Source organism: Idiotropiscis lumnitzeri, chromosome 3, assembly GCF_059441095.1.
Source record: "Idiotropiscis lumnitzeri isolate Australia: NSW breed Sydney's pygmy pipehorse chromosome 3, RoL_Ilum_1.0, whole genome shotgun sequence".
NCBI lineage: Eukaryota > Metazoa > Chordata > Actinopteri > Syngnathiformes > Syngnathidae > Idiotropiscis > Idiotropiscis lumnitzeri.
Genome location: NC_142393.1, coordinates 32,091,560 through 32,105,413, shown reverse-complemented (window position 1 = coordinate 32,105,413; position 13,854 = coordinate 32,091,560). Strand labels below are relative to the sequence as shown.

Sequence of the window (13,854 nt, the reverse complement as noted above, 5' to 3'; positions counted from 1 at the left end):
GCAAGCCAATTGCAGGGCACACAAAGACAAACCACCATCCGTGCTCACAAACGCACCAAGGGGCAATTCAGGGTGTCCAATCAACCTATCATGCACGTTTTTGGGATGTGGGAGGAAACCAGAACCAGAGTACCCGGAGTAAACCCACACAGGCACGGGGAGAAGGTGTAATTGAACTCTGGGCTGTGAGGCCATCATGCTAACCAGTCGGACACATGATGGCCACTGTAGAATCACTTTTTGTGTATCTGCATGTTTAACATTGTGAATCCAGCCTAACTTGTGAAGATGCACTGATGCACCCTTGGCAGAGGGCACTACATCACTTCTATTCCCAGAAGCAAACGTAAACATGTCTGTCTGTTTTGTGTCTCCAGCATATTCATAGCTAAAATCTCCATATTTAAATGTTGCAATTTCAGAAAGCGCGTTTCCCCGTAGCGCCACCTCTGTGACGAACCTGGGCAGTAGTGGTAATGCAAGTCATCCATAATGTAAACAACTAACATGGCACATTTCACCCAAAATACTGGGGATGCACGCTAATTATCGTACCGATATTGATGGAAAAAAATCACTTGCAACGGTCAGATATTGCATTAGGCCGATATTAAAAGCCGCATCAAATACACTTATGTATGTACCAGCCAAAGTCTCCTCGACTTTAAAAACAATCCATCCATTATCCTCACAATGGTTCCATTCACTTCAATGAGTGGTGCAGTTGAGGCTCCCTCGATTGCTGCGGGACCGCCTCAAGGCTCTGGAGTTAGATTTATGCTGCAACTATGTCAGTGTTATGTCAAATACCGTGTACAAAAATGTGTTTTGCGGGTACGTAATGTGAAGTACTGCATACAAAAGCATGTTTTCGCATGTACAAAACCGTCCGCACACACAAAATAGTTTTTACACTTGCATAATGTGGTAATAATTGTGGAACATTTTTTGACCAATTCGGGGTTTGACAATGCGGATTAATATGTTTATTATTCAATTGCATTTTTCAGCAGTAAATATGACATGCGGGTATTTTTTATTGTTTTGGTATTGTCCTTCTTCCGAAACATTAATATGCTTCTATAAACTTGTTTATTTTTATGCACGCACGCACCCCCCCCCCCCCCCCCACACACACACACACACACACACCCCCACAAACGAAGTGTCACCAAACTCATTGCATCATACATTGTACAATATGAAATTGATTCATTATGCCGCAAAATTAGAGCTGCAACTAAATAATGGATTGTTTGTATTAAAACTAGGACTGTCAAACGATTAAAAATTGTAATCAAGTTAATCACAGCTTGAAAATGAATCGTAATTTATTGCAATTCCAAAATATTCAGTATTTTATACATAATTACAAAAAACGCATGCTTTGCGCTGAGATGTTAATTCAAACTTGCGGTGGAACTGGAATTCTTTCTCAAATGCAAATCACTACCTGTGTATTTATTGTTCCATTTGTATTCTTGTTTTTTAATTTGAATTCCCCACCCAGAGGGCCAACTTTCTTTTCTTTCATTTTTACATTTACATATGTATGTGTCTGCTAGGGCTGAATGATTTTAAGAAATTGTATTGCGATTTTCAGACACATATTGTGAGTTTGATTTGTATTTGCAATTTTCTTCACAAAGTATAGTGACATTTACAAACATGACATAAAATACCGTTATACCATTAAAAGCAATAGAAGCTATATATATACCTTCTTCAAGTTGTTAAAAGTGGTTCAAGTAAAGCAAGAACTACTGTATTACTTGCCGTCTAGTAGAAGTTTGTATTTGTGTAAGTCTGTATAAAATGCTTTTTTTAAACACAAAAATTGTATACATTTTCTACTAATGTACATATTCTTGCTACATAAAAAAATATAGTCCTTTAGCAAAGCTAAATTGATTAGAAATGTAATTTTGAGACCTATTATATTGCAGGTCTCACAACTCAGTACTCTGTTGTGCAAAATAACTGATGAGAAATATTTAAAACACGCATCATTTACATCGAACCTCTTCATCATGATGACATCAGCCGTTACGTGTTCCGGTCTTAGATCAACTTTTTTTTATTTTTATTTTTTTAAATAAATTACTTACTATGGAACATTTACTCAAAGACTCTCCTTTAAGATATAGTCTCTAAGGGGAAAAAAACTTGATTCTGTGTTTTCAAGTAAATATTGTTCCAAATGTTTTATTGTAATATTTACTCTGAATATATTACTCCGAAAATTTACTCTCTTTAAACTAAGACCAAATATAGTCTTCTTAGAGTAAAATGTACTCGACAAAATTTATTGTGAAGCAGGCCAAGTCAAAATGCACAGAGCCTAATCAAAATACTTTTCTGTTTTTTTTTTTTTTTTTTGTGAGCAAAAAGCAGCTGGCCGCCGATAACCCCCATGAATACAGTGCACATATTGTATTTTACAGCACTACTTAATCATGTTTTTAATTTCATATGTCCTACTTGTGAAGTAATGCTTGTGGTAAAATTGTAGGCAAAAGTTATGTACTGCACCAGGTACATTCAAATTAATGGGAATGAGCACTACCTTTCAATATATCCGCACGTTCATCTTTATTGTCACCCACATCTCATTTTTCCAGCAATCTGCATCATCCTTGACTCACATACCATCTCTATATGGATTATAAATGTTGTGCACTACTACATATTGTACGGAGACCCTCAGAAACTGATACCCGTTTGCGTTGTTGAAGTTGCAGGGCATCCATGTATGAAATAGTCCAATGTGGAGGGGTGACTGGTGGCACCTGTCATTTTTTTGTGATGTCTGTTCCAAGTCATGTTCAAAAACATTATGCATTTGGAGTGCCCCTTAGACTGCAATCATGGCGCTCAAATGGATATTATGTCCTTTCCAGCTGGTGGCGCTCTTCGAAGTGCAGCATGGGATGGCAGACAGCCCCAGGGAGAGCATCTCTAATGGCGATTCCAGTTCTACACCCAGTCCAGAGCCCCTGAGCTACTACTCACATTTGCAGCTCCAAGAGCCAATCAAAGGGGAGATAGAAGTCAACGAGGCCGTTCTCAAAGCCAGTAAGTCATGGAATCTTCAGCTTCCTTAAAATTCACGTAATTGTCTTGTTTTGTTGTTTTTGTGTTCATGTGTCGAGTGATTGATGATGTGTACCTAAAACTCCAGGCTGCTGAATGAACCGATGCATTAATAACTAAATTAATAAACTCAATGTAGACAAATATCTATCAAACAACAGTTTGAATGCAGCAAACAGAGCTTTCATCACAAGCTTCCCCGGTCCACTCTAATCAGCTGTGTGTTACCCACTCTTCTATTCAGCCTGTACCACCTGCCATCCAGCTAACCACCCATTTTCTTGAGCCCTGACCCGACTCCATCTCATTTCTGGTTGTCCTCCCAGTCTCCGCATGACCTCAATTACTAACTACATTATAACTGCGGCCTGTTTGCAAAGCATCAATAGATTAACCCCCCCCCCCCCATCTCCCATCCTCCTTCTTCCCCTCCTCCGCTCATTCAGCAATCTTGCTGCACAATCCAGCTCCTCACCCCCAGTGAACCCCGACAAATTTAGTTACCATGTGACCCTGTGAAGCCCCCTCATAAAGAGTAAGAATCATATGGTGAGCTAGCTTTTGTTTGCAAAACAATACATACAGTTTCCCGAAAACTTATTTTTCCAGGTCCTGATTTCAGATTTGTTTTGCATATTTATCACACTTGATTTTTTCCAGATTATCAAACCAGTTTTAATAATTTGAAGATAATAAGATGACGTTTCAAAGTTTGCAAATGTTTCTCATTAAGGGAAAAAAAATCTAAAAATATCTTGTCATGTTGCATTATAAAAAAAATTCCAACTGATACAATTACAGTTTTTTTTTTTTTTTGGGTTGTTTGCGTGTGCGTGTGTGCGTGTGCGTGTGTGTGCAGGGGTGTGCGAGTGTGTGTGTGTGTGTGTGTGTGTGTACTACAAATACAAATGTTGTTGCAATTTAAAAGAAACATTTCAATCCCGCTTCGTAATGTCCCGGGGTCAGAGGATGATCTATATAAAGTTTAAAAAGTGGTTGGCGACAACATACAGTTACAGCTTTTGCTACTTTTTGAACACTTTTTCACTAAAAAGGTTGAGACAATGAACAATTTCAAAATCTCTGATGCGTCTAGTACCTATTAATAAAGTTGGTCACATTTTGTTATCACCTCCACTAGTGTTTTAGCTATATTTAATAGGCAGTGGCTATGACTTGATGGAATAAAGCACCCCTTTGGGAATCCTGCTAAATCTACTACACCTTGAGTTGGCCAAAAGTTAGCGAACTGCCTGTCATGGTAAAATTTCCACTGCATATTTAATATATGTAAACAAAAGCATTGAAATAGTACAAAAATTAGCACTGCAGACATGCGCGTGCATGGGCGCGAGCGAGAGCGTGCATGCATGCGTATGTGTGTGCGCATGTGTGTGGGTGTGCGCCTGCGCGCTTGTGAGTGCCGATTTCAGGCAGGAGAGAGATTGTTGATGATGTTTGGAAACAAACATGCATGCAAATAACCATTGATCAAGGCCAAAAAACTATTTCGTCCATTTTAAGTTGACCAGATGACTGTCTTATGTGAAGACATCTTCCCTCCATTATCCGAGCCGCTTATGTTTACAAGCGTCGCACGCGTGCTGGAGCCTATCCGAGCTGTCTTTGGGCAGTAGGCGGAGTACACCCTGACTGGTTGCCAGCACATCGCAGGGCACATAAAGACAAACTATCACTCACACTCACAATCAGACATACGGACAGTTGGGTGTGTTCAATCAACCAACCATGCATGTCTTTGCAACATGGGAGGAAACCGAAATACCCGGGGAGAACATGCTAACTCCACAAAGGAAGGCTGGAGCCCAGAATTGAACCCTACACCTCTGTGCTGTGTAACGAACGTGCTAAATGTGACGACATCTTCAAGCACCTAAATCAAAACAAAAGATTAAAAATATCACTCACCCTAGCTCTTCAAAGCCGAACCACAATACTTCAGTGTTTCAAGCTTAACCGGTGATTCAACAATTTACAGAGGTCCTGCTGGTAGCACGCCATCTCATCCGCAATGTTGAAAGTGTAGTGAAAGAAAATCACTGGAACCCATCTATTTGTACTGTAATCCAATGACGATTGAATCCTCATAATTAAAATATGGAATAGAATGCCATTTATTGTCATTGTACTCAGTGTACGACGAAGGAAAAAGTACAGTTAATCATTCTCTGGCGGCCCAAGAAGAAGCGCTCCACCTATGTGTCGGACTGTTAGACTCCACATGGAAGGTGGATTGTGCGTCAGGTTAAATCTTTGCTGTATAAATTAAATACATAAAAATCCAAGTCTGGATATGTACTTTGCCATCTAATTTAACTAGACCTCTTTACTTTGTAAGCTTTGCTTTCCATTCAGCTCACTCCCATTTACTGAGGCGCTCACGACATGAAGACTGCACGTTTTTAGTGTGACACATGGTATTTGTATCATCGTTTGCAATACACGCCCACATAAAAACAAATGTAATACATACTTGTACTTTCACACTCTGGTGGCGGTTAACTACGCATGTTGTCATAGTTGCCCTGGGACAAGCTGACAGAGGCTGCCATTGATCAAGAAGAAAGATGGGGGTGAAATCACTCTGCTATTTTACTTAATTACAATCAATGGTTCATTCACTTATGTTATAATACCCAATTCAGCCACTAGGCTTCCATCTTTCGGTCTTGTGATTGTGATGTCAAATGTTAAAAATGCAATGATCTTTTTATACTCCCGATAGGCTTAAATTATAAACAACAAATATTTTAGTGCCCTAAGACTTTAAGTCTTAGATATAAATAAAATATTAGTACTGTGTAAAAAATGTTTGTTTTTGATGTTCAATTGTTCTAAAGTGTTTACAAATGTTCAAAATGTATTCTTCTTGTTATAGAAAACATTCTAAGGTGTATCTTCACAGATGCACAAAACTAATTTGAAGTTCTTTAGCTTTGAGCTATTATTTTACTGCTTTTTGCTGATTTTAGTTTTTGCTCTGGTATTGTTTCTTTTTTGTTTGTTTTTTTGTTTGTTTTCTTTTCAAGGTATATCAAATAGCTGACTCATGTCAGCCACTGCTTGTTGCAAACAAAGTTGTTGCTGCAGTAAAATATTTTGCAAGTATATCTTCATTGACTGTCAATCTTTACATTATCTGAGACCATCGTGTTCCAAATCACATCAATGTATATCACCAAAAAAGGGTGTGACCATATCTATGCGACCAAATAAAAGAGATCAAACCAGTGCGAATGTTAGTGTAGCGCTTTGGAATTTTAGGTCTAGAATTTCTTTTAGTGGTTCCCATTATTGGACAGGAATGTATAAATGTCTAAACTATTTAATGTAGTGTACACTCTAATTTCCTTCCAAAGATGTAGATTTGGAAGCAGTTGTCAGTCAGGCGCAACGCCCTGTGGGCCGTGGGAGTATGATGGCTCTTTCATTACTGCTCACAGCTTTACTTGTTTGTGTTACCAATGTATTTAAAAAAAGTACTGTAACCCCTCAAAAAGATAAACGCAATGCCACAGAACCCTTGAAAACTAAAATCAACACATGCATTAACAGTAAAAGTAACCAGTAAATGTTGGGCAGCCGTGTGACAAGAGATTTCATTTTTTGTGTATATCATTTTTGAACCACAATGCAAACTCAGCTTTCCTGCAAAGTCAGGTTTGTACAACAAGTAATTCTTTTATTGGCGCGTTAACCTCCATTTGATTATTCACAGTAATCTGGTTATAGTGTGCATGTAATTGTGCTGAGTGGTGGCGGAAGGAACAAGAACTAATTCTGTAATCAGTTAGGCGTCAAAGTGTTTGTGTTTATGCGAGTGTGTTTGGCTGCGCAGTTTGTTTGAACAGGATGATTGGACTTTACACTGGCCCAGTGGGATGATTAGACCTGCATTGATCCGCTGTTATATGGACACACACACACACGCACACGCACCCCCACGCACGCACACCCCCACACACGCACACACGCACACGCACACACACACGCACTCTCTAGGAAGAGAGTCCTTATCTCATCATCCCATGAGTAGCCTGAACCGGGTCGCTGGGTCGATTGCCAAAGAAACAGACTAAAGACACACGCACACACATGCACAAAAAAACATAGTCAATACACAGTGTGCTTGCAAGACAAAGTCACCAATAGTACCTGTTACGTGACACTGACAGTCTCATAAGCTTTCAGACAGAAATGTCCTTGTTGTTACAGATGCCCCCACAGTGAACCGGCACTCTAGTGGTGCTGAACTTTTTCAGAACCAACAACAAGAGGAAATCCTTGCAGTATACCTCCCAGAGCTGTACCGGCAGCCCAGTTAGCAGAGAGTTCTAAGCAGATAAGTTCATGCGTCCCCTTTGGGTCTCTCCGAAAATTCACTGGAAAGTTAGGAGGTGAACCGTGCAATGACCAAGGCCTGTTTTTAACCTTGAATCACTATCAGAAATGTCTCCAAGGCAATCTTGTTTATGCCCTCAGAAAGTTGCAGCTGTCACTTTGATCAATATATGTGACCCTTGGCGCCTCCAATTGACCCAAAGGTGACTTTAGCTCAGGGTTCAAAGATAGTGGCCATTATGCTCCTTAAATTAGTTGGGGCATGGGACATTAAACAGCAGGATGGTTTGGGTAAATGAACGGAGGAGGATTCATAAGGCTAAGTGATGGACCCGGGCTGTGACCATGGACCTGACGTATCCTTTTTGAGGTTCCATACAAGTGGACATTATTTACATCTTGTACTGGCTTCTGTATGATATCTTGTAGTTGTCGTGGATTAGTTACGAAAGTTATGAAGCTTGTATTACTAAGTCACTGTAGCTTTAATTATTATTTGAGTCCTACCTGAAGTATATTCCCAACAAAATCACATTTGATCACATTTCTGTTATTGGCTGAATAATGTATAAAAAGTCTCAGATTTCTTGGACCCGGCATTCGGTACTATGAAATCAAATTAGTGATGGTGAATCAGCACTAAGAATTTTCATTGGAGTTACTTTTTATTTAGTTTCCATTGAAATGCCTTATGTGCATAGCATCGGCTGTAAACAAGCACTAGTAAAATGTAGTTTCATTTTGGTAGCACGCGTAGCCGAACAAACATTCACACTCGAAATCATACCTAAGGACAATTTGGGGTGTTCAGTTAACCATCCATTCATGTTATTGGAATGTGGGAGGAAACCGGACTATGCGGAGGAAACCCATGCAGGCGCGGGCAGGGCATGCAAACTCCACGTTGGAAGGCCGGAGCCGCAATCAAACCCTGCCCTTCTGTACAGATGTGCTAACCAGTTGTTAACCGTGAAGGTTCTGGACCACAAGTGCAAAATAGAAGAACTGTGCGAAATCAGCTAGCTGGTCACACAGTCCATACTAGAAGTCAGGGTTGGGCAATTAATTTTTCAGGGGCCATGTGAGAAACTAATAAGATTGTCGAGGGCCACACCAACAGGGTAACTCAGCTGTGTTAAATATGAATTTAATGAGTTTTTATAAAACAATACATTGTACTGTTTTCCCAAGTTGCTACTTGTGTAGCCCTGGTGTATGTTTTTGTAATAAAGAAACTGGAGACAGTAACATTAAAACAATGTAACATTACATAAGTATTTAATCAACATTCACCAAAAGCTTTTTATACTTTTTTTGTGTGCTGTCATTATGAGCACAAGAGATGCCGCAACAGGGTAGGTAAACTAGGCAATTGCCTGGGGCCCCCAACTAGAAGGGGCCCCCAGGACTGCGCTAATATTGATCCTTTTTTCTGTAACAAAATGACAGAAATTTTCAACATGCACCGTCAATGCATTGGAGGAGAAAAACGCACAGGGCCACCACTATCTATCAATGCCTCGTGTGTTAATGCCGAGACATGTTGAAAACTCCCCTAAAAGCATCCTGACTGCCCGTGGCCGACTTTCTGCAGTAAATGTTGCATATTTCAGTTGCGTTTGTTGTCATATTGTATTTAACATTTTCTTACATGATTTTGCACAGGTGTAATTTTAAATAAAATATTTCTGTGTTGAATTATGATCTTGGTGCTTTTGGGCTAGGAGGGCCCCCTTGGTCGCTCTTGCTTTGGGTCGCAAGGTGACAAAAAAGTGCCCTGAGCACATACCACATTTTATCCTTACTGGGTTTTCCCAAGGCTTTACCATGGCAAATTCCTCTTCACTCTACTTTGTGGGAAATATTTTTTTTTCATTGCTGAGAGAATAGTCAGAAAAGTCACGAAATACCACTACATCCAATTTAAGTTGGCAACACGGGAGAGAAGTTACTTCTCTGATGGATTGGGAAAGAAATGAGCACCACACAATAACATATTGTCCTCATTTGAGAACCACTACAAAATAGTTATGTGCACCCCTGACTATAGGTAGGGTACTTTGTACTTTCAACACTCACTGTAGCGGAGACAGTCAGATGGCAGGTGAGACTGGCGTCTGCAATCTGAGATGTGAGATGTGAGAACTCATTTGTACTAATTAATAGAAATTGCTCAACAAACCTGAACAAATTACTGGACAAGTGATACACATGGAAGCGGTTTGAAAGGATATTTGTGACCATTTTTATCAATCACAGACATACACACTCACGCAGACACGCATGCGCACACACACCCCCACCCCCACACGCACCCCCCCACACACACACACCAACTTTTCCATTCCAACTTGTTTTCCTCCTTGACACTCTCTATTCTGCCCACGTTGGATCAGGACCCTGTCACTGCCCCCTAAAGAGAGATTGATTACAGGAAAGGAGAGGATTTTGCTCGTATTCCCCCCTTTTCTCAGTTTTCTCCTTCCCTTCTCCGTCACAATCTGTCAATGCACTAGTCTCATTTGTCCTGCACCCGCTCCAGTCTTGCTTTTTTCTCTGTTGGCTTCAGTGTGACCACACCCCGACAGAGGATTTTATATCACACCAGCTCCCTTTAGGCTGGATAATAAAAGCCCAAGGCAACAAAGCTCAGCTCTAAATTAGATTCTTGAATTGTATCCTGATGGATTCAAACCTGCTTGTGCCAACTCTCCCTCCCCCTGGTGTTTTGGGCTATGGGAAGCATTTATATACGTGTGTGAGGTTAGGTCTGTGTTTGTGGCTGTCGTGTAAGCTTTGAAATTATTGTTAGAATGGCCTTATGTAATTGCATCATTTTTATGAAAAACCCAATTTATAAGTCTGGATTTCAACAGCCAGGTTTTATCTGAGCTGTGCAATTCTGTTTCGGTCACCATGGGACCGTTTGGAACCATCAACAAATACAGACAATTCTTCTCTATCTTCTTGCTGAATGGACATGCAGCCTTCTATGATATTTTTTCTTAGCATGTAGAGTACTTGTTAATTAAAATTAACATTGTTTGGGGAAAATAGCTTTTTGTGTTCTCCAGGTTCCCTTCCCTTTGCACACGTGGAGATAATATAATTTTGAACTGTGCTTCTTGCTGGTGTTTAGGAAATTAAACTTCCCTCTTTGTAACAGACACACCCCTTTTGGTGAGGAGCAGCAGTGACTCAGTATTGGCTCCTCCCATTGAGATGACCGCTGCATCAACACACAATGGTGAAACCAACCAAGCCTCCAAAATGGTGAGCATATGCTTGCTCCTTTTGATATTCACTGAATTCCTTTGTTTCTGAAAAGGAAATGGAAACATTTTCAGTATTAGATTAAAATATCTTGGACAAATAAAAGACAGTAAATAAACTACTCAGGCACACAAGACATCCCATTTTCCATTCTGCTGTTTGAAGCGAAGATGCATTCACGCAGGCACTGTGCTTCGGGCTGCACTTTGAAATAAAGTGCACTCCATCTTTTTCAAAGAAGCCCCATTCATCAGCACAATGTTGACTCTGTGTGGTGTGTGTGTGCGTGTGTCTGTGCGTGCGTGCGTGTGTGTGCGTGTGTTTTCGTGTGTGCCCGTGTTTGTGTGGCAGTGAAAAGGGAAAACATGGAACCAACATAACAGACAGCAATGACTAAGCATTACGTGAAGTCAATACAATGACAATTGGCTCAACTCTGCCCGAGCGCACTTGATAATTTCTTATGATTTAAAAGACATATTATGCCATTTTTCACATTCCAGGATTTCCTCGTAACATGTCTGCTATTACCACCATCAACAAACTTAATGGATCAAGAATAAGAGCATTATATAAAACATTTTTTCTGGTCTGAGTTTAAGCAGCTCTTTTAGAGGGCTGTAAGTGAGGCAGCACCGATCCTTTCCCACATGCTGCTGGGTCAGTGACTTCAGATTTCAACAATTGGGTGACTAAGGGCTGCACTTGATCACAAATGTAAACACCCAACTGTGAAAAACAAAGGACAGATCAGCTGCTGACACTGTGGCAATTATTGTGTGTACTGTGCACTGAATGTGTAGCAGACACATTGAAGGGACCCGACAATTTGTATACAATTCCCAAAAGTCAAATTTTCCTAAATATTTCCCCTTTAAAGGATGCTTTCAGCTCAAGAAACTGGTCAGATTCAGGTTCATTACTTGTGCACATGCCCTCGGAGGATGCCTTCTCAAATTCTATACATAAAGGACTTCTGTAGTCAATACACTGTCACGCCATCGCCACCTTATCAAGCAAACCCCCACCACCAACCCTTACTCTGCTGACACACACGAGAGTGATAAAAATAAAAGAAAATGTTTTGCCAATTTAGTGGAGGCAGGTTCATGCTTTGGCATTCTTTTGCTGCACAGTCACAGGAAGTCCGCAGAAGACTGATGGGCAATGTTCCCTCTAATTTTCCACGCGTCTGAGCATTCAGACAAACTCCCTGAGCATCCCTTGGACCACAGAGCGCAACAGAAGACATGCACATGGCGGCCAAACCAGTACCTCACCTATTATATGATGTTGATGTTACAAAAACATTCAAACCGTCTACGTATGAAAATAGAACAAATCATTGGATAGAGATTTGTTATCAAATTAGCTCTACTTAAAAACAATAGAAAAATAACAACCATCTTTTTAAGCATAATTTAAATCTTAATAGAATCTGTTTCTATATGGTCCCACATTATCCATCGAATAAAACACTAAACATTTCTAAGTCACGTGACCTCTGAAACTCGTGAAGCAGCCTCATTTAAGGGGGGTCGTAAACTACGCCCATATTTGGACTTCCTGAATCGAGCTTTCTGTGTGTCGTCTGCAGAAGCATGTCAGTGGTGAGTGTGAATCTACATGTGTCCTTCAAAACCATAGTAGAACAACTGAGAGTGCACCCTCAGTCGCGCTTATGAAATTGTGCATGTGGGAATAGTGTGTTGGCTTGTCATGTAAATTTAACTGCTGTGGAAATGAAGGAATGCATGTAGAAACGTCTTGTTGTGCGCGCCAGCGTCTCTATATGCGCTGAGAGGGTGAGAGCAGGGCGCAATTGTTCAGGCACCCAGTTTAGAGGGAACATTCCTGAAGGGATCATAAAGAAATGAGATTATTTCAAGATTCAGGATGGGAATGTCAAGTCCTCAGCGATATCTCAGAAATACAATACAATACAATACAACTTTATTTATTAGGTGCATTTCACAATAACTGGAGCTGTAACAAAGCACTTTCCATATGGTACAATATAAATTAGTGGGCAATTAGAACACAAATTAACTGAAAAACAGTTTCTTCCCGAGAGCCATCTCCATGCTGAACTCTCACACACCTTACCTTGCAGAACAGCAACAACTGTATATATGTATATATATATATATATACATATATATATATATATATATATATATATATATATATATATATATATATATATACACATATATATATACATATACACATATAGATATACATATACACATATATATACATATACAGTGAAACCCCGCTACTCCGCGGTTCACCTTTCGCGGGTTCAGTGCTTCGCGGGTCTAAAAAATATTCTAAAATTAAAAACTTTTTTGCCCGGGCACGATCGGGGCTCTCCATTCGCTCCGCTCCGCGGGGCATTGTAGTTTCGCCGAGCGGCACGACGGGGCGCTGGAGCGGTTAGACGGCCGCCGTGCGCCGAAGGAGAGCGTGAGCGAAGAGGAGAGTGGATGAAGAAGAGCACGTTACCCCGGGCACGATCGGGGGCGACGTCTCGCGCGGTTCAGACCGTACCAGAGCTCCGGCCGGCGTGCGTGGCAGTTAAGCCGAAGAGGAGCACCTTCCGCCCGGGCACGAGCGGGGCGACATTTCGCTCCGTTCGGGACCGCACAAGAGCTCCGGAGGAGGCCGGCCGGCGTGCGTGGCAGTTAAGCCGAAGAGGAGCACCTTCCGCCCGGGCACGAGCGGGGCGACATTTCGCTCCGTTCGGGACCGTACGAGAGCTCCGGAGGAGGCCGGCCGCCGTGCGTGACAATTACGCCGAAGAGGAGCACCTTCCGCCCGGGGCACAAGCGGGGCGAAATGAAACCGAGTTCAACCGAACGGAGACATGCTTCGGGGAGCAGGTCCGGCGTGCGTGACAATTAAGCCGAAGAGGAGCACCTCTTCCGCCCGGGCACGAGCGGAGCGCGAGGCTGTCAGTTATGAATGAATAAATAAATAAATGAAGAACGCCACCTTTCATTCACAGGGCACAGCGGACGGCGTACCAGCAGGTAAAAGTCGAAGTAATTAAATAAATACAAAAAGAAGTAATTGAATAAATACAAAAATAATGGCTGGGGAATAAAAAAATAATACGTTTTA

General features: G+C 41.2%; 1 protein-coding gene across 2 annotated transcripts in view; it reads left to right on the top strand.

The window, feature by feature from the left end:
* The window catches only part of pard3ba (par-3 family cell polarity regulator beta a), a 146,636-nt gene that overhangs the window by 29,688 nt on the left and 103,094 nt on the right, over positions 1-13,854 (top strand). For both annotated transcript variants that reach the window (XM_088291030.1, XM_088291029.1), the window contains exons 3-4: positions 2,901-3,075; positions 10,622-10,728. In XM_088291030.1, the coding sequence (XP_088147156.1) occupies positions 2,901-3,075; positions 10,622-10,728 (282 nt within the window). The remainder of the gene's footprint in view (positions 1-2,900; positions 3,076-10,621; positions 10,729-13,854) is intronic.